The 21058-nt window shown below is 40.4% G+C and overlaps 1 protein-coding gene across 1 annotated transcript in view; it reads left to right on the top strand.

The window, feature by feature from the left end:
• eys (eyes shut homolog) overlaps nt 1-21058 on the top strand; it is an 877903-nt gene that overhangs the window by 636039 nt on the left and 220806 nt on the right. The window contains 1 exon segment of the mRNA XM_060915649.1: nt 8610-8839. Coding sequence (XP_060771632.1) covers nt 8610-8839 — 230 coding nt within the window.

Here is a 21058-nt window from a genome sequence, read left to right on the forward strand (position 1 = left end):
GAGGGTAAAATATTCAAATCCCTTCCTATCTTTCTTTGAGCAACATTGTTTTAAAGATTTTGATAATTTTCTCACGCATTTGTTGACAAACTGGAGATCCTCAGCCCGTCTTTGCTCCTCCAAGATTAGGCCTTTCCTGGATACTGATTTTGTACCAAATCATGGTTACAGTCACTTGTTGACATCACCTGTTTCAAATCGTATCATTATTTAATTGGTTAACCTCATTACTAGTCCTAAATTGCCCCGTCCCAACTTTTATTGGAATGTGTTGCAGGCCTGATATTGAATGGATGTACATTTATTTGTACATTGACAAATGAAATGAAGTTGACCAGACAAAACATGAAATATATTGGGTTCATACTGTATGCAATGAAATACAAGTCAAAGAAAGTTTAGAACTCACTGCTTTCTTTTTTTATTTGCAATTTCCATACTGTCCCTACTTTTCCCCCCTCCTTGAACTGCCACCTTATTGTGGTGGAGGGGTTTGTGTGCTTGAATGATCCTAGGAGCTATGTTGTCGGGGGCATTATGCCCCTGTCAGGGTTTCCCAAGGCAGACAGGTCCTAGGTGACAGGCCAGACTAAGAGCAGTTCACCAAAACCCCTATGGAGAAAAATCCGAGGACCGTGACGTCGCCCGGGATGACGCAGCCGTGGCCCCACCCTGGAGCCAGGCCCGGGGTTGGGGCTTGTATGCGAGCGCTTGGTGGCCGGGCCTTTGCCCATGGGGCCTGGCCGGGCTCAGCCCGAAGAGGTGACGTGGGCCCGACCTCCTGTGGGTTCACCACCCACAGAGGTAGCAGTAGGGGACTGGTGCAATGTGGATTGGGTGGCAGTCGAAGGCAGGGGCCTCGACGACCTGATCCCCGGACACAGCGGCTGGCTGTTGGGACATGGAATGTCACTTCGCTGGGGGGGAAAGAGCCTGAGCTTGTGCGGGAGGTTGAGAGGTACCGGCTAGAGATAGTCGGGCTCACCTCCACGCACAGCTTGGGCTCTGGAACCCAGCTCCTCGAGAGGGGCTGGACTCTCCACTTCTCTGGAGTCGCCCATGGTGAGCGGCGGCGGGCTGGTGTGGGCTTGCTTATAGCTCCCCAGCTCAGCCGCCATGTGTTGGAGTTTACCCCAGTGAACGAGAGGGTCGCCTCGCTGCGCCTTCGGATTGGGGAGAGGGCTCTTGCTGTTGTTTGTGCCTATGGCCCAAATAGCAGTATAGAGTATTTCTTGGAGTCCCTGGGAGAGGTACTGAGGAGTGCTCAGACTGGGGACTCCATTGTGTTACTGGGGGACTTCAATGCTCACGTGGGAGATGACAGTGACACCTGGAGGGGCGTGGTTGGGAGGAACGGCCTCCCCGATCTGAACCCGAGTGGTGTTTTGTTATTGGACTTCTGTGCTAGTCACGGTTTGTCCATAACGAACACCATGTTCGAGCATAGGGGTGTCCATAAGTGCACGTGGCACCAGGACACCTTAGGTCGGAGGTCAATGATAGACTTTGTAGTCGTTTCATCTGATCTCCGGCCCTATGTCTTGGACACTCGGGTGAAGAGAGGGGCTGAGCTGTCAACTGATCACCACCTGGTGGTGAGTTGGATCCGCTGGCAGAGGAGGAAGCTGGACAGACCTGGCAGGCCCAAACGTATGGTGAGGGTCTGCTGGGAACGTCTGGCCGAGCACTCTGTCGGGGAGGTCTTTAACTCCCACCTCCGGGAGAGCTTTTCCCAGCTTCCGAGGGAGGCGGGGGACATTGAGTCTGAGTGGACCATGTTCTCTACCTCCATTGTGGACGCAGCTGTTCGGAGCTGTGGCCGCAAGGTCTCCGGTGCCTGTCGTGGCGGCAATCCCCGAACCCGGTGGTGGACACCAGAAGTAAGGGATGCCGTCAAGCTGAAGAAGGAGTCCTATCGGGCCATGTTAACCTCCAGGACTCCCGAGGCAGCTGATGGGTATCGGCAGGCCAGGCGTGCTGCAGCTCGGGCAGTTGCGGAGGCAAAAACTCGGAACTGGGAGGAGTTCGGGGAGGCCATGGAGAAGGACTATCGGTCGGCCTCGAAGAAATTCTGGCAAACCGTCCGGCGCCTCAGGAGGGGGAAGCAGTACTCTGCCAACACTGTTTACAGTGCGGGTGGGGAGCTGTTGACCTCGACTGGGGACATTGTCGGGCGGTGGAAGGAATACTTTGAGGATCTCCTCAATCCCACCGTCATGTCTTCCACTGAGGAGACTGAGGCTGATGACTCAGAGGTGGACTCGTCCATTACCCAAGCCGAAGTCACTGAGGTGGTTTGCAAGCTCCTCGGTGGCAAGGCACCGGGGGTGGATGAGATCCGCCCTGAGTATCTCAAGTCTCTGGATGTTGTGGGGCTGTCTTGGTTGACACGCCTCTGCAACATCGCGTGGCGGTCAGGGACAGTGCCTCTGGAGTGGCAGACTGGGGTGGTGGTCCCTCTTTTTAAGAAAGGGGACCGGAGAGTGTGCCCCAATTATAGGGGAATCACACTTCTCAGCCTCCCAGGGAAGGTTTACTCCAGGGTACTGGAGAGGAGAATTCGACCAATAGTCGAACCTCGGATCCAGGAGGAACAATGCGGTTTTCGTCCTGGTCGCGGAACACTGGACCAGCTCTATACCCTTCATAGGGTGCTCGAGGGTTCATGGGAGTTTGCCCAACCAGTCCACATGTGCTTTGTGGATCTGGAGAAGGCATTCGACCGTGTCCCCCGTAGTATTCTGTGGGGGGTGCTTCGGGAGTATGGGGTTCGGGGCTCTTTGCTAAGGGCTGTCCGGTCCCTATACGAACGGAGCAGGAGTCTGGTTCGCATTGCCGGCAGTAAGTCAGACCTGTTCCCAGTGCATGTTGGACTCCGGCAGGGCTGCCCTTTGTCACCGGTTCTGTTCATAATTTTTATGGACAGAATTTCTAGGCGCAGCCAGGGGCCAGAAGGAATCCTGTTTGGGAACCACAGGATTTCATCTCTGCTTTTTGCGGATGATGTTGTCCTGTTGGCTTCTTCAAACCAGGACCTTCAGCATGCACTGGGGCGGTTTGCAGTCGAGTGTGAAGCGGCTGGGATGAGAATCAGCACCTCCAAGTCCGAGGCCATGGTTCTCGACCGGAAAAGGGTGGCTTGCCCTCTCCAGGTTGGTGGAGAAGTTCTGCCTCAAGTGGAGGAGTTTAAGTATCTCGGGATCTTGTTCACGAGTGAGGGAAGGATGGAGCGTGAGATCGACAGGCGGATCGGTGCAGCCTCCGCAGTGATGCGGTCGCTTTACCGGTCCGTTGTGGTGAAGAAGGAGCTGAGCCAAAAGGCGAAGCTCTCAATTTACCGGTCGATCTACGTTCCGACTCTCACCTATGGTCATGAGCTTTGGGTAATGACCGAAAGGACAAGATCGCGGATACAAGCGGCCGAAATGAGTTTCCTTCGCAGGGTGGCTGGGCGCTCCCTTAGAGATAGGGTGAGAAGCACAGTCACTCGGGAGGAGCTCGGAGTAGAGCCGCTGCTGCTCCACATCGAGAGGAATCAGCTGAGGTGGCTCGGGCATCTTTTCGGATGCCTCCTGGACGCCTCCCTGGGGAGGTGTTCCAGGCATGTCCCCCCGGGAGGAGGCCCCGGGGAAGACCCAGAACACGCTGGAGGGACTATGTCTCTCGGCTGGCCTGGGAACGCCTCGGTGTTCTTCCCGAGGAGCTGGCCGAGGTGTCTGGGGAAAGGGAAGTTTGGGCTTCCCTGCTTAGACTGCTGCCTCCGCGACCCGGTCCCGGATAAAGCGGAAGAAGACGAGACGAGACGAGACCCTACTTTTCCTGATTTAGGGTTGTAAAATAGCCACTAAGATACAGGATTTCATGGGCTATTTCCACCATCATACTGCAATACTGTATCATAAAGGTTAAAAGATGGACTGTATATCTTTGATCATTCATATCATAAAATTGAACAGTCTATCCATGTACAGTGTTGCTTTATAATCGGTAGAAATAATAAAGGTCCCAGGTTTCATGTTTCCATGGCTCAACTTCCTTGTGTGAAAGGAGACCCTGATCACTATTATGCAGTACAAATAAGTCTCCTGTGTATTATTTTTTAGACATCCTCAAATTCATAGCTATACACATGTCCACTGTCAAAAAGTCAAAGTCCCTCTCACGCCAGAATCTGGTCTTCCCAGGTAGTCTCCTGTCCCAGTACTAACCAACTCTTTAAAGTGTATGGCACCGATCTCTGTTTTGATAGCCCTCAGCCTCTCACCTATACAGCCAGGGTTACAGTAGGGGGCTAGTCCTCTGGTAACCGCTAGAGTTTGACTTCCCCACTCACACCCGTATTGCCGCGTGCCTTGCCAGATGGTAATACGTAGGTACCATTTTTATGATGGTCTTTTGTATGACCCGACCGCCAGTAGAACTCGTGATCTCCCAGTTGAGAGGTGGACACACTAACCACTAGGCCAATTTGCGGTACACATTTCACTGAAGGAATCCTAATATTGCAACATTGGCAACACAGGAATAGTGTTAATAAATTACAGGACACATGAAGGGAACTATATTCCCAAAAAGATTGGTTTTAAGTTCATGATTTCGATTAGGACATTCCTAAACATGAATGGGAATGATGTATTAAGCTACTTACATATTTGCACCACTTTTTCATATGCTTGGTTTTGTCCCCAGAGTAGTTAAAAACATAATAAATGTGTGGTAGAAATTGATCCAAGCACTTTCTAAAACTAGCCTGCATCAATTAAGCCCATATTCATATTCATGGTGTTAGTTTGGCATCTGTAATAAATGTCCCCTCTTTAATAAAGTTCTCACATAAATTAAAATTAATTTCTAGCAGGTTTCTTTTCCTGCACACCAGGATGCTTGTGTCCTACACACAGATAGGACCACATTTATTGTATAATGGCCCTTTTAATCAGCCAACAGATTTGCACTCTGGTTTATGTTTCCCCTTTTTTTTCTTCTAACGGGCTTTCAGTAAAGAATGTAGGTGGTGTAAAACATTCAGAGTAAGGATACTCCAGGGCCAGGATTGAGAAATTGGTCTGTCAAGCAAACTTGTTTTAATTCTATATTATGTCTAATCCTCAACACTTTTCAAAACAAAATTAAGCCAACAACAGCATGATTGATACAAGATTAAGATTAATGCAGAACTACAATACTAGTGTATTTCCATCCATCATCCATATCCGCTTATTCTGTGCAGGGTCATGGGCAAGCTGGAGCCTATCCCAGCTGACTATGGGCAAGAGGCAGGGTACCTCCTGGACAAGTCACCAGGTCATTGCAGGACTGACACACATAGAGACACACAACCATTCACATCTACAGTCAATTTAGAGCCACCAGTTAGCCAAACTTGCATGTTTTTGGACTGTGGGAGAAACCGGAGCACCCGGAGGAAACCCACGCAGACACGGGGAGAACATACAAACTCCACACAGAAAGGCCCCCGTCAGCCACTGGGCTCAAACCCAGACCCTTCTTGCTGTGAGGCGGCAGTGCTAACCAATACACCACTGTGCCGCCCGCTAGTGTATGTGAAGCCATGAAACTCCTTTGCTTTGTAAGGAATATAATGCAGTTGGGAATGCTTTTACAGTGAGGTGGTGTCACAATTTTTTATTTATTAAAGAATGGTGTCTTTTTTCCATGTATAATTATGTCTCATCTTATGGAACATCCACACAAGAAGTTACTTCTTGTCAGTTACATTATAGCATCTATAAATATTTTGGTGCTTTCAAACAGGATTTTGTTTACCGTGTTCACGAGAAGAGAACATACAAACGCCCCCTCATGTGGTTTTCATGACTTCAGAAGTAGAAACTTTCTGAAAGCTCTGAGTTTATGAGATGTGATATATTTTATGACATTTTCACAAATGATGGAGGCCATGGAAGTACAATTTTGGTGCATGATAAGTTAATATATTGTCATTTTAGTTGTATAGAGTTTTCTTTGTAATTTTATAATATGTCTAAGGAAAATGTTAAAATTCCCAACAGCCTAATCTTTTCAGCATGCCTTTGCATATTTTACATTATGTTACCCACTCTTTAACTTGCTAAATTCTTAACGTTGGCCTGACCAAAGAGTCTTTTTGCATCCATGTTGCCATTGTCTAGCAGTGGTGTTCTCACAATGATACCACTTGAATGCCAAGCATTTCGTGTACACGACTGCCCATATTGTAATCACCAGCTCAAGAGGTCCACTTGGAGGTACCATTTGTTCCTTCGGTAGCATGCCTTTTTATTTTTCTTTCCTCAGTTAATAATACAACAAAATACAGCTTTTCATGTGACTGAGAAACCATAAAGCCCTCTGTCAAAGAATTTCCAATGTCAGAAAACTTAGCTCTTCAAGTTACCTCTGACTGTTACCAAGTTCCTAATGCCCCATGTTGTGTAATTTTGATATAATTTTGTTTGAGAGCTGTTTAAAGGTTCTAACAGGGAAAATACTTTATATATAGATATACCATATATATATATATATATATATATATATATATATATATATACACACAACCCCGATTCCAAAAAAGTTGGGACAAAGTACAAACTGTAAATAAAAACAGAATGCAATGATGTGGAAGTTCCATATTTTATTCAGAATGGAACATAGATGACATATCAAATGTTTAAACTGAGAAAATGTATCATTTAAAGAGAAAAATTAGGTGATTTTAAATTTCATAACAACAACACCTCAAAAAAGTTGGGACAAGGCCATGTTTCCCACTGTGAGACATCCCCTTTTCTCTTTACAACAGTCTGTAAACGTCTGGGGACTGAGGAGACAAGTTGCTCAAGTTTAGGGATAGGAATGTTAACCCATTATTGTCTAATGTAGGATTCTAGTTGCTCAACTGTCTTAGGTCTTTTTTTTCATATCTTCCATTTTATGATGCGCCAAATGTTTTCTATGGGTGAAAGATCTGGACTGCAGGCTGGCCAGTTCAGTACCCGGACCCTTCTTCTACGCAGCCATGATGCTGTAATTGATGCAGTATGTGGTTTGGCATTGTCATGTTGGAAAATGCAAGGTCTTCCCTGAAAGAGACGTCATCTGGATGGGAGCATATGTTGCTCTAGAACCTGGATATACCTTTCAGCATTGATGGTGTCTTTCCAGATGTGTAAGCTGCCCATGCCACACGCACTAATGCAACCCCATACCATCAGAGATGCAGGCTTCTGAACTGAGCGCTGAAAACAACTTGGGTCGTCCTTCTCCTCTTTAGTCCGAATGACACGGCGTCCCTGATTTCCATAAAGGACTTCAAATTTTGATTCGTCTGACCACAGAACAGTTTTCCACTTTGCCACAGTCCATTTTAAATGAGCCTTGGCCCAGAGAAGACGTCTGCGCTTCTGGATCATGTTTAGATACGGCTTCTTCTTTGAACTATAGAGTTTTAGCTGAAAACAGCGGATGGCACGGTGAATTGTGTTCACAGATAATGTTCTTTGGAAATATTCCTGAGCCCATTTTGTGATTTCCAATACAGAAGCATGCCTGTATGTGATGCAGTGCCTTCTAAGGGCCCGAAGATCACGGGCACCCAGTATGGTTTTCTGGCCTTGACCCTTACGCACAGAGATTCTTCCAGATTCTCTGAATCTTTTGATGATATTATGCACTGTAGATGATGATATGTTCAAACTCTGCAATTTTACACTGTCGAACTCCTTTCTGATATTGCTCCACTATTTGTCGGCACAGAATTAGGGGGATTGGTGATCCTCTTCCCATCTTTACTTCTGAGAGCCGCTGCCACTCCAAGATGCTCTTTTTATACCCAGTCATGTTAATGACCTATTGCCAATTGACCTAATGAGTTGCAATTTGGTCCTCCAGCTGTTCCTTTTTTGTACCTTTAACTTTTCCAGCCTCTTATTGCCCCTGTCCCAACTTTTTTGAGATGTGTTGCTGTCATGAAATTTCAAATGAGCCAATATTTGACATGAAATTTCAAAATGTCTCACTTTCGACATTTGATATGTTGTCTATGTTCTATTGTGAATACAATATCAGTTTTTGAGATTTGTAAATTATTGCATTCCATTTTTATTTACAATTTGTACTTTGTCCCAACTTTTTTGGAATCGGGGTTATATATATATATATATATATATATATATATATATATATATATATATATATATATATATATATAAAAGCATGTTTTGCTTTGTCACAATATCACCACAAGTATCCTTATATTCTCTCTGAATGGAAAGAACAAAGGAAATTGTTATTTCATGAGACTCATACTGGACACGAGTTCAAAGTTGCACCCTTCACACTGTATGCACCTGTATTATCAATAGTTTTTGTTTTTGTTGGATAATTTTTTTTTAAATCCTGCCAGCCCTGAGTACAGCAATATAAGTCCTGCACAAAACTTCACCAAAAGACTAATACCGTGAGATACACTTGTGTTCCATCTCTCTGTGTTGTGCTTCTATAGAAACTTGGTGTTTAACAAATTCAAGATGTAAGACATACAGTACAAATCTGGACTCTTTTCAGTTTGTGTCTGATGTAAAAAAAAAAAAATGTGTTGTGTTATTCAGGTCTTCCTGGCACCAGGACAGTCTGGCGGATGTTGTTGTACCCTCTGATGCATTCAGTCCCCCCAGAGGAGAAGGCATCATCCATCTTCTGCCAACCGTGCCCTCATTGGCATGCCCTGATGAGCCATGTCTCAATGGTGGCATGTGTCATCCTCTGTTCATGCCAAGTGGTGCTACAGCGTTCTTCTGTAACTGCCCTCTCCATTACACCGGTCGTCTGTGTGAGAAAGGTACCATACCCATATTCAAAATACTTTGTTTTCCAGAATGTCAACCTTTATCCTATCACCTGCAGCCCATGGTATGCTTTGTTGATTGGTCCCTGGACTTGAAAAGAGTTCAGATGAATGCGGGTGTATGTTGGACTATATCATTTGCAGTACACTCATAAATGTAAACCAGTGTTTCATCTTGTAAGTGCATGTGCAAGAAATTCTTTTGAGCTATTTCCAGTAAGAAAATGTAAGAACTCAATATAAATTATCAGATCACACATGCTCTATTCAGCAGTTCTGAGCTGCAAGTCTTTTGAACCAGTACAACAACATCAGCAATAAACATATAAAGAAATAAAAGATTTTTAATGAATTCATAGTCTGTTATTTTGGCATGAGAAGATCTGAGTGTTCCATCAATAGAGATCTATGGAACGAACTTGTGTCTCAGCAAATTACCTTCACATCTGGGTATCGGCTTATCGATGCTGGCACAAAACTGAGTTAGTAGTGCATAGTAAAAAATACAATGAAAACACAATTAGTGTAATAGAGCTGTGACTCTGAACTCAATGAGAAGCTACCAGTTTAAAGTTTCAAGCTTTCTCTCTTCCCTCACAACTGATCCACATAATAAAGGATGTCTTTACTGGCTGGATCTGGCATGTCAGGAAAGAAGAAAAACTACAACTTTTATAAATTAGTTGTTCCCAGTGTTAAAGCTATATATATGTGGGCATGAAGGGGAACGCTGTCAACATCTTTGTGTCATTCATAATGCGTTTACAAAGTTTATTGTCTATTGAAGTGTGATAGCAACACTCAAAAAGACCGATGTGAGTCATACACAAGATGTCACTTTCTCTCAACTTTTGAGCTAACTGAAGTTCAAATGTACCGTGCTCAAACAGTGTGAAATTTAAAAATAACTTTGTACCTAATATAATATTATATTGTAGGTCTGACCTTCTCTACATGTTACTAATACATTCTACTGTCTTCACTGAGAGCTCATCATACATCATTATAAAGCCACAGTATCATGATTCTAATGTTTTATTAATAAACAACCAAGTGAAAATATTTAGAAAATGGGAAAACTTATCCAATTGCTTGTTATGAAGTTATTATAAATCACATTTCTTTCTCTTGAGTCACACCAGGGTTGCCAGGGTTATGCCAAATTGGGATAGTTTTGAAACAAAACATCAGAAATATGTGTGACAAGTGAACTTATTTCCTTACTTAGAAAAAGAAGATGATGAGATTCCCTTGTCCCAAAATGTGTAGGTTAAATTCAGGTCTTTTTGTGCAGTTTTTGAGATGTAGTAGGGTAATTTTTTTTCTGAGACCTGGCAACCATGCACACAAGTGGACAGACATGCCAGACAGTAGTCATGTTTCATTTTGTTGCATTCTAGCTTTTGTTCCATTTGCTGCTAAGAGTTACAGTATATACCCTGTTCCCACTCACACTGAAAACTGTGTATGCTGTAATGGTGTCCTGTGGGAATGGGAGCCAAATGGAAAAGTTGAAACATTAATCGACCCCCTGGCAGCCTAGTAAAATTTATGGAAATCTTTTGTCATGGCTCCTGTGGGAATCAGAACCATCAGACTTACATGTTGTGACAGTCATGGCATTGCTAGCAGTGGCATAAATGAAAAGTAGTGATATTGCAATGGAGCTACTCGCACTGCTTCAATGTAAAGTAGCCGACGGTGAGCTCAAAACAACAAGCAAAGAAAACATCAGCAGACATAAATAGGAATGTTATAAATAGACCTTGCTTAATTAAAACAAATGTTCAGAAACAGCAAGCGCACTCTCTCAGAGACAAGATACAGCTCAACTTATGCCATGTTGCTAACTATGTAATGTCTCATCTTGGGCTTTTCACAACATTGGACTTGCCACCTCATTAATTTTACGTCATATCTAGCCACGCATGTTCTACATATCTCATGGAGGCTTATGCTCTGTCACATTCCATTAAACACAGTCAGGTGGGAATGCATGAAATCCGTTATTTTCCATTATGGAATACTGAGGGGGAATGAAAATTTGTTGCTTTTGCCTCAAAAAATAATGGGTGTCATGTGAAAGGGGTTATCATGGATCACACATTATGTCATTATTAAGTTTCAATTATGTTGAATGTTTCAATTGACTGAAGATAGGAACCCAGGGTGTTTAGTTCAGTAATGTTTATGTACGAGACACGACCATTGTTTCATATTGACCTTTAATTTCTGTATTCAAAATGTCTAGAAATGCAGTACCAGTCAAAAGTTTGGACACCTCTCCTCTACTCATTCATAGGTTTTTCTGTATTTTGATATCTTCTACATTGCAGAACAATACTGAGGACATCAAAACTATGAAATAACATATAGAACATATATGTAATTATGTGGTAAACACAAAAGTGACAAAATATGTTTGATATTTTAGGTTCTTCAAAGTAGCCAGTGTTTACCTTGATGCACACTATTGGCATTATCTTAACCAGCTAAAAATAGTAATAAAATAATAGTAATAAAAGTCTCAAAATTAAGAAAAACATACACACATTGATCAGCCATAACATTATTACCACTGATGGGTGAACTGAATAACATTTATTATCTCATTACAATGGCAGTGTCGAAGGCTCATTGAGTCGTATGGGGCACAAAGGCTATATGGCCATATGGTCCAATCCCACAGAAGAGCTACTGTAGCACAAACTGCTGAAAAGGATATTGCCGACACCTTTCTGTTTTAGGCAGCATTAACTTTTTCAGCAGTTTATACTATAGTCACTCTTCTGTGGAACTGGACCATATGGCCATATAGCCTTCAATGCCCCATGCAAATCACTGAGCCTGTGGCACCCATGACCTTGTCACCGGTTCACCAGTTGTCCTTCCTTGGGCCACTTTTAGTAGGTACTAACCACTGCATATTATGAACACCCCACAAGATGTGCCATTTTGGAGATGCTCAGACCCAATCATCTTGCCATCACAATTTGGCCCTTGTCAAAGTCGCTCAGATCCTTATGCTTCCCCATTTTTCCTGCTTCCAACATATCAACTTCAAGAACTGTTCCCTTGCTGCCTAATGTATACCATTCCTTGACAGGTGTTATTGTAACAACATAATCAATGTAATTCACTTCACCTGTCTGGTCATAATGTTATGGCTGATCTCTGTGTGTGTGTGTGTGTGTGTGTGTGTGTGTGTGTGTGTGTGTGTGTGTGTGTGTGTGTGTGTGTGTGAGAGAGAGCATGCACACAGTCTTCATGATTGCATTTTTCTGGATGAGTTTTGGTACAACCTATTTTTTGTTCTCAGCATGGTGCAGGGGGTGAGATGCCTTTCATCTCGATGGTGCTATTGCTTTTCAGAAGACTCCAAGAACAAATTTATCCATAGACTTGACACTTTGTAGAACTTTAATTTTCCTCAGGCTTAATATTTCTCAGAAAACATCTCATTTAAAGTTAGATCACACAGAAGATGGCATAGTAGAGAATGTTTCTGGTCTCAGCAGGTATGAATGTGCAATGACTGATATTACAGCAAGATCATATGGTATACAATATCAACATATACACTGTGCAGATTGGGGCCCATGATGTTTAATGCACTTTTAAAAGCAGCTTTATGTCTTTCTGCCTCAGCTTGCAGTATGAAAAAAAGCTTTTGGCACAATTGCAGGCCTCGATTGATGTTAACTGCATAACTATGACTGAATTAGAGCAGCCAAAGTAGTGTGCCATATCCCATACATCACTGACCAGTAGGTATACCGGGGAGAAACAAACACACACACACATCATATTAGCATGGAAACTATAGAAATGGTCAATGGACCAAGGTTTTATATGCACATACACAAAGAAATGAGCATGTCTTCTTTTTATGAGCCCTCTTTGATTGAGTGATTTTAAATTGAGTGGCTGAATGTGATCTGGCTATTTTATGTCTTCAGGCATTTAAGCTGACAATATGCAGCAGTATTATAGTTTCTGTAATATTCATAAACATCCTTCTAATAATGCCCTTCTGAGTGCGATCATATAAAATTCCATCATCTCGAGGTTAAAATGTTAAACATAATATGTCTTGAATATCACAAGGCAGTTCAGGAATATCTTTCAGTCTTCTATGGAATTGGAATTCAAATATGGATTTATGCTAATATCATTCATAGACTCATTCAAAGCCTATACTGAGAACATTCATAGCTTAGAATCATACATATTGATTGATGAGCATGTAGTCGGACATGAACACAAATGGACCATTGCTGTTAGGAAGCAGGTGTTTATAGAGCTTAAAAAAGGAATTAAGATACTTGGAAATTCATAAGCACAGTCTGATTTACATTATTTTCAGACAATATTTAGAATTTGAATACTTAGATTGTTTGTTTCAAGCAACATCCCTAAGAGTGAGCTATAGCAAAGATGAGAAAACATTCTTTTTCCTGAGCTTTCTGCATTTTGCTTAAATCGGTCCTCCTATAGGAATAAGATAAGATGTATTGATCCCCCGTAGGAGGAATTCACATGTTACAGCAGCTCCAAAGTAGCAAAAGAGAGTAAAAATAAGTGCATAATAGACATTAGATATGTAATAGAAATTAGAAAAACACAGTGTGTAATAGAAATAATACACAGACTTTGTGTCAGGGAATTAATTATGTATATAATGGGCTTTTTATTTCAGGGTTTTTGTTTTTTGGCACAACTTACTTTTTTGGCATATGTCTTGAGTGTGAAAGCGTAATATTCAAAATGGCTAATAGATAGAAGCTTTAGAGTCTATATTTGTTTGTCAAGTCTTCTATGATTGTTCTTTTTAGTGAGCCACTGAAGCATTAAGCTAATTAATTGTCACTGTGCCTACTGAAATTGCGTACTTAAATTCTAACATTTAATGCTTGCTTGTTACTCATAAATCTTAGTGAACTAATGTTTCTTTTGCATTCCCACAGACACAGCAAGCCTTTATCAAAATGCTGTGAAGGCAAACAGTGCCCTCTTTCCCCTCCTCCCAATAACTCATGGACCATTTTCCCCCACGCTCTCTCACCCTTTCTCTGGCACCTCTGCAATTTATTCTCAAAGTGCTAATTTGCAGATAATTAAGTAATCCTTGAAAATGCTATTTGTCTCTCCAGGCAGAGTGTAAAAGCAACAGGGAGTGCTATATGTGAGGGGCTGGCTCAGTTGTGTTCCCCATGGGAAGCATCATATAATCATGCAGGCACATTCATTGATTCAGTTATCCATCCATCCATTCATCTATCTATCTATCTGCTTAGCATTTTTTAATTCCTTTGAGGTTCATATTAGGTTCATATTCCTTTGAGGTCCATATTAGACATGTGGGATTCACACTTTTCCATCTGCCACTAAGCAGATGTTGTTTTTGTTGTTTTCTTAACCTCTGTTAATGAGTTGGTAGACATGAAGGTCTGATGACTCAAGGGGTGTACTACTTGAATCACATGTTTAGGAAACCATTTTTTGCCTTCTTTGCTATAATGGGTAATAATTTAACCTAGTATTCATCAATATGAATAATAATTTAATCTAATATCCAGTGATATATCTAATAATTTATTAATTCTTTTAGTACAACCCTGATTCCAAAAAAGTTGGGACAAAGTACAAACTGTAAATAAAAACAGAATGCAATGATGTGGAAGTTTCAAAATTCCATATTTTATTCAGAATAGAACATAGATGACATATCAAATGTTTAAACTGAGAAAATGTATCATTTAAAGAGAAAAATTAGGTGATTTTAAATTTCATGACAACAACACATCTCAAAAAAGTTGGGACAAGGCCATGTTTACTACTGTGAGACATCCCCTTTTCTCTTTACAACAGTCTGTAAATGTCTGGGGACTGAGGAGACAAGTTGCTCAAGTTTAGGGATAGGAATGTTAACCCATTCTTGTCTAATGTAGGATTCTAGTTGCTCAACTGTCTTAGGTCTTTTTTGTCGTATCTTCCATTTTATGATGCGCCAAATGTTTTCTATGGGTGAAAGATCTGGACTGCAGGCTGGCCAGTTCAGTACCCGTACCCTTCTTCTACGCAGCCATGATGCTGTAATTGATGCAGTATGTGGTTTGGCATTGTCATGTTGGAAAATGCAAGGCCTTCCCTGAAAGAGACGTCATCTGGATAGGAGCATATGCTGCTGTAGAACCTGGATATACTTTCAGCATTGATGGTGTCTTTCCAGATGTGTAAGCTGCCCATGCCACATGCACTAATGCAACCCCATACCATCAGAGATGCAGGCTTCTGAACTGAGCGCTGAAAACAACTTGGGTCGTCCTTCTCCTCTTTAGTCCGAATGACATGGTGTCCCTGATTTCCATAAAGAACTTCAAATTTTGATTCGTCTGACCACAGAACAGTTTTCCACTTTGCCACAGTCTATTTTAAATGAGCCTTGGCCCAGAGAAGACGTCTGCGCTTCTGGATCATGTTTAGATACGGCTTCTTCTTTGAACTATAGAGTTTTAGCTGGCAACGGCGGATGGCACGGTGAATTGTGTTCACAGATAATGTTCTCTGGAAATATTCCTGAGCCCATTTTGTGATTTCCAATACAGAAGCATGCCTGTATGTGATGCAGTGCCATCTAAGGGCCCGAAGATCACGGGCACCCAGTATAGTTTTCCGGCCTTGACCCTTACGCACAGAGATTCTTCCAGATTCTCTGAATCTTTTGATGATATTATGCTGTAGATGATGATATGTTCAAACTCTTTGCAATTTTACACTGTCGAACTCCTTTCTGATATTGCTCCACTATTTGTCGGCGCAGAATTAGGGGGATTGGTGATCCTCTTCCCATCTTTACTTCTGAGAGCCGCTGCCACTCCAAGATGCTCTTTTTATACCCAGTCATGTTAATGACCTATTGCCAATTGACCTAATGAGTTGTAATTTGGTCCTCCAGCTGTTCCTTTTTTGTACCTTTAACTTTTCCAGCCTCTTATTGCCCCTGTCCCAACTTTTTTGAGATGTGTTGCTGTCATGAAATTTCAAATGAGCCAATATTTGGCATGAAATTTCAAAATGTCTTACTTTCAACATTTGATATGTTGTCTATGTTCTATTGTGAATACAATATCAGTTTTTGAGATTTGTAAATTATTGCATTCCGTTTTTATTTACAATTTGTACTTTGTCCCAACTTTTTTGGAATCGGGGTTGTATAATGAATGAAAGATACAGTGTTTGTTACAAGATTCCTCTTTCTACAGCAAATAACTATATACCTATTAGCAGAGCATGATCAATACATACATGATACCTCGTACTTGTGGTCAAAGAAGGTTTGTTTGTTTGTTTCTTCTTTTCTTGCCAGCCAGTTGTTGCCCAATGTGCCCTTAATCACTCATGCTGGAGGCTGACTTGCTTCTTGTAGCGTGACATGTTTATTTTCCTTCCTCTCCATCAACCCGTCAGGAATGTATCCGAGCTTATCTCATGGTTCGTCACTCCTGTAAAGCTTTCAGCCATCTCTTCCCCATTAAACAACCATCTTAAGAGTTTTGTTTTTCTTTTGTTTTGATGTTTTTTTAAATAAACAAACATATGTCCTTAATTGTAGTTAAAATATACTTTATCTAAATCTGTGGTAGATATATTAACAAGTCTATATGTGTGCTTAAAAAATGCTAGCAAGTACACTTGAAAGAAGCTCATTGACTTTACATAATTCAAATGTGTACATCAGGTCCATGTGAATAAATTTGGTTACATCAGCACAATTTGTTCTCATACATCCAACATTATTCGATTATGAATTTTCAAATCCTAAATGAAATCAAAACCTTCACTCTCACCTGAGCTCAGGATCAAACCCATGATCAAATTGGCATTGTGAGGCACCTATACTATAGTTATTTCTTTCTATTAATAAAGATCATGCTAATACTACATGAAATTATCACACTTACTGTACATATAGTAATTCAAATTATTAATTAGAAACTTGTTTCAAGTAATTTTTAGAACCAATGAAGTCATGTTTTGATGAAAAATGCAATATTTTATGTAAACTATACATTATATGTTCTCTTAAATTGAAATAACCACTTATTAATTTCTTCTTCCATGTATACTTGGATGCTTTGCTAAATAAATAGTATTATAAATATGTTACTGTAAAAGATTATCTTCGTACAGTTTAGTTCAATTTGTTAAAAATACACTTTATTGGTACTTGTTTTAAAATACAACATAGGTTTTGAGTAAGTAAAATATATTTTCAAAATGCTTGTGTGTTATGTATAATGTTATTAATTACAAAACATTAAGCAGTTTGATATTTTTATGTTTTCATAAATTTGTGATTGCCCTAAAATAAATGCTGTTTTGTGTAATTTAGAAGCAGTTTTTATTTGGGATTTGTTTTTAAAATGACTTTGTATGAGAAGAAGTTGCTATGGGAGTTGAAGTTGATTAACTCAAAATAGAGGTTTCTTTTTAATTGCCAGTTTCTTTCAAGGTTGAAAGCTACAGTGTTGGTTGTTTGAAATCCCTAATACAATGCATTATGGGAAGTGCATTTTTTGTTAAATGTATACCTTACAGTATGGGTTTTATTTCTGTGATATAAATAAATTAGAGGAGTATTAGAGGAGTAGGTGAATATAATATTACACTTTTAAGATGCATTTCTAATATACTGAAAATGTAGTAATATGTGCAGTCATAATACTCAAGATATCTTTTCGTATATGATTTAATTGATTAAATTACATCTGCTACAGTATACTAATGTGCCCTTAAAATCAAATTTGGTGTTTCAGAGGTTTTTGTATCTGTTCCTTAGTCTTAATGGCAACAATACAATACTATTTCTGAAAATGTTGTACTTCATCATCACTTTCGGGAAAATAATCAAAATGATTCATTTATGCAAATCTTTGTGATTGTTCAATTAAATGCTCTCTAGTGCCACATGTGTCCTTGAATGCTATTGGCTGTTGTGAAAGTCAGTCACTTCAGCATGACATAACACTGACTTTCTGTTTCAGAAAGAAATGGAAATATGTCAACATAAGGAAGCAAATAACAACTAATGAGCCATTTCATTAGGATTTGAAAGTGTAATGAAGTATACTTAAATGATTCCAAAGTATACTAATAACAAAAATACATAGTCGTTCTGTTTTAGCAATTGTAAGTGTATTAATCATTGATGTGGCTCCAAGTAAAGGAAAGTGTGCTGTAGCATCATCAAGTTTAGTATACTTTCGTGACTTTCTTTTTCACTAGGGAGACCAAATCACAGTGAACGTTTGAATAGTTCTGTCGGTCTGATTGGCATGTTGTCTGGATTGAGCGTTTCATGGGATTCAGGTATTTGCTCGAGCATTCTCTAGGTCCCTGCATGCACACTTCAGAGGCAGCAGCATAGCTGAGCACCTGAGAACTCCAAGTTTCAAAGGCTATTTACATGCTAAGAGACAATTATATTCGTTGGTCAGGGTTTGAAGTCTCTGCTCCTTTGGTTTGAATTATTCAGCAATTAGGACAGTCTAAATACACAAATAAGCATATTGTAATTCTGAGTGTACTGTTTATCGAGGCTACCATGCTTCAGTATTTTTTGTCTTTTGCTAAAGTGGTTTATTTAATGTTTTGCAGGAGGCCAGCGACGAGGCTTAAAGTTTATCAAGCATGTAAGCTGCATAGAGTAGCAAAGAGGAGTATTGAGGAGTGGAATCACATAATTCAGTCCCAGCCAGCAAAGCAGTGGAGCAGGAAATTATTCAGTCTCATTCCCATATTGATTCTGACCTCCTCGAACGCCTCATTACCACCGTCTTCAGTCCTCATAAATGTGCCCCAGTGTCCAATGGGACACTTCTCATTGTTCAAATTGTCAGGTTAACCTCTGTAGGGAATGCTAGGAGCAAAGCTGGTGTCTTCAACTGAATTTCCTGTCTCTGTTCTTACTTACTGTCTCACTCACCATCTCTTGGTCACTGTGAAAATATCAGTTATTGGACTTTTGCAGGATCTTTGCTGACACTATTTTCAATGCAGGGCTCATTATAGAGCACATAGCTACTTGCCTTTACAGCACTACATACAGCATAAGAAAATGTCTTAATGTATATACATAATGTACAGTACCACTCAAAAGTTTGGACACACTCATTCATAGTAATAAGCAAGTGTGTCCAAGCCTTTGACTAATACTGTATATACAACATACTGACTTGTGGTTCAACCCAGAATTGAAGTGCACCTAATTGTAATGGGATTGTTAATAATATGTCTAACATAATGTCATATAACATTTGTAATGTACCTTTTGAAGGTGCATTTTTTTTAATTATGGTGACACAATAGTTAATTAAATGAAAAAGCTCTTGGAAGAACCACTTTTGGCTCCAGTTATAGCTGCAACTCTTCTGGGATTTGTCTCTCTCTGTCTTGCACATCTAGATCCTTCTCGTTTCACTCTTTTTGGCAAAATTGCTCAATCTCTGTCTGACTGGATGGAAACTGTCAGTGCAATTTTCAAGTCTTGCCACAGATTCTCATTCGGATTTAGATCTGGGCTGAGTGCAGCATTTTAACACATTCAGGTTATTTAAATTGAAACACTTCAGTGTAACTGTATCTTGAACCTACATGTAAGTTCTGAGCCATTTGTTCTGGATTGTCTTCTTGTGTATGACTGTATCTTGCCTTGCCCTGTCTTTGTCATTGCCTAGCACTTTGGATTGCTAAGCTCTGATTTCTTGTACTATGGCCTGGCCTTGTTTTGTGATTACATTTTTTGGATTGTGATTTGGATTGGAAATACCCTGTGTTTGACCCAGAACATTTTGATCCTGCCCTTTGTATCAATAAACCTCAAGCAAATTAATCCAAATAGCAAGCCTAAGAGCTCTTTGTTCCACTTTCTGTCAACCCTGACCAGTTTCCCAGGCTCTGATGATGAAAAGCAACCCCACAAGGTGATACTACCGGCACCATGCTTCAGTGTATGGATTTTGTGTTCTCCCAGTGATAAACAAAATTGATGAACACAGAAGGTTAAAAAATATTTTTTTTCGTCTCATCAGACTAGAGAATCTTTTCCACTTTTAGTGATCTCCAAACACAGATGTTCATATGGCTTCTTTTTTTTCCCAGTAATGGCTTATTCTCACCAGGCTATCTGGAGTGTCAAGGCTGTAGCTGTGATGTGAACAGCTCCCATTTTAAATGTGCCTCTCTTTAGATCCTCCAGAATTACCCTGCACCTCTTGGCTGCTTCTTTGACTAATTCCATTCTTACCTGCACACTAACCTTTGATGGACAGTCTCCTCTAGAAAGAGTTATATTTTTGCTAAAAAAAAATTCCATTGTATAATGGTTCTCCTTGGGATGTTCACTGAGGATGCTCCACAGGATGTTCAATATTTATTTAGAACAAAACCCTGATTGATACATTTCCCAAACTTTGTCCTGGTCTACTGTTTGTTTAGGTATGGTCTCTGATAAATTATTGGGCCTTTCAGGAACAGGTGTATTTATATTGAGCTCATATAACACTTTGCCTAATTTAGGGGCTATGGGGTGAATGTTTATGCAGTCATAATGTAAACATTTTTAGTTGTATATCATTTTGCAAACTATATTTTTTTCCACTTCAATATTATGGATTATTTTGTGTAGATTCATAATCATACACTATATTAATCCATTTCAGTTCCAGGTAATAACACTAAAAATTTGGAAAGGTTCACTGGGTAATTGCTTATGCAAAGCACAGCAAAATTTATGTTATTTGCCTTACTCATATTTATTTTATTTATTTATTTTACATGAAAGTGCTTGCAATAATCAAAGTTCACAATGTGAACCCCTTTATTAGTGATATCATCTTGATGAAGATACCGAAGAGGAAAAGCATTCCTCAGAAAGTTAGAAAAGCTTTTCTACTCAGCAGTCATAATGGGCAAGGAGAAACTCTCCCATATTTATCATCATCTTCATTCATTACCTCCACCAACTTTGTGGGAAGAGGTTACATTTTCACTTCTGTTTATTTCTTTGTTTATCTGTTCCCAACGTAACTCAAAAAGTAGTGAATATATGTTGAAATTTAGAGGAAAAGTGAGCTAAGGGCCAAGGAACAATTGATGAGATTTAGTTGCAAATCCAGATATATATATGTGGATCCAGGATCCAGATATGTA

The sequence above is a fragment of the Neoarius graeffei genome, chromosome 3 (assembly GCF_027579695.1).
Source record: "Neoarius graeffei isolate fNeoGra1 chromosome 3, fNeoGra1.pri, whole genome shotgun sequence".
NCBI lineage: Eukaryota > Metazoa > Chordata > Actinopteri > Siluriformes > Ariidae > Neoarius > Neoarius graeffei.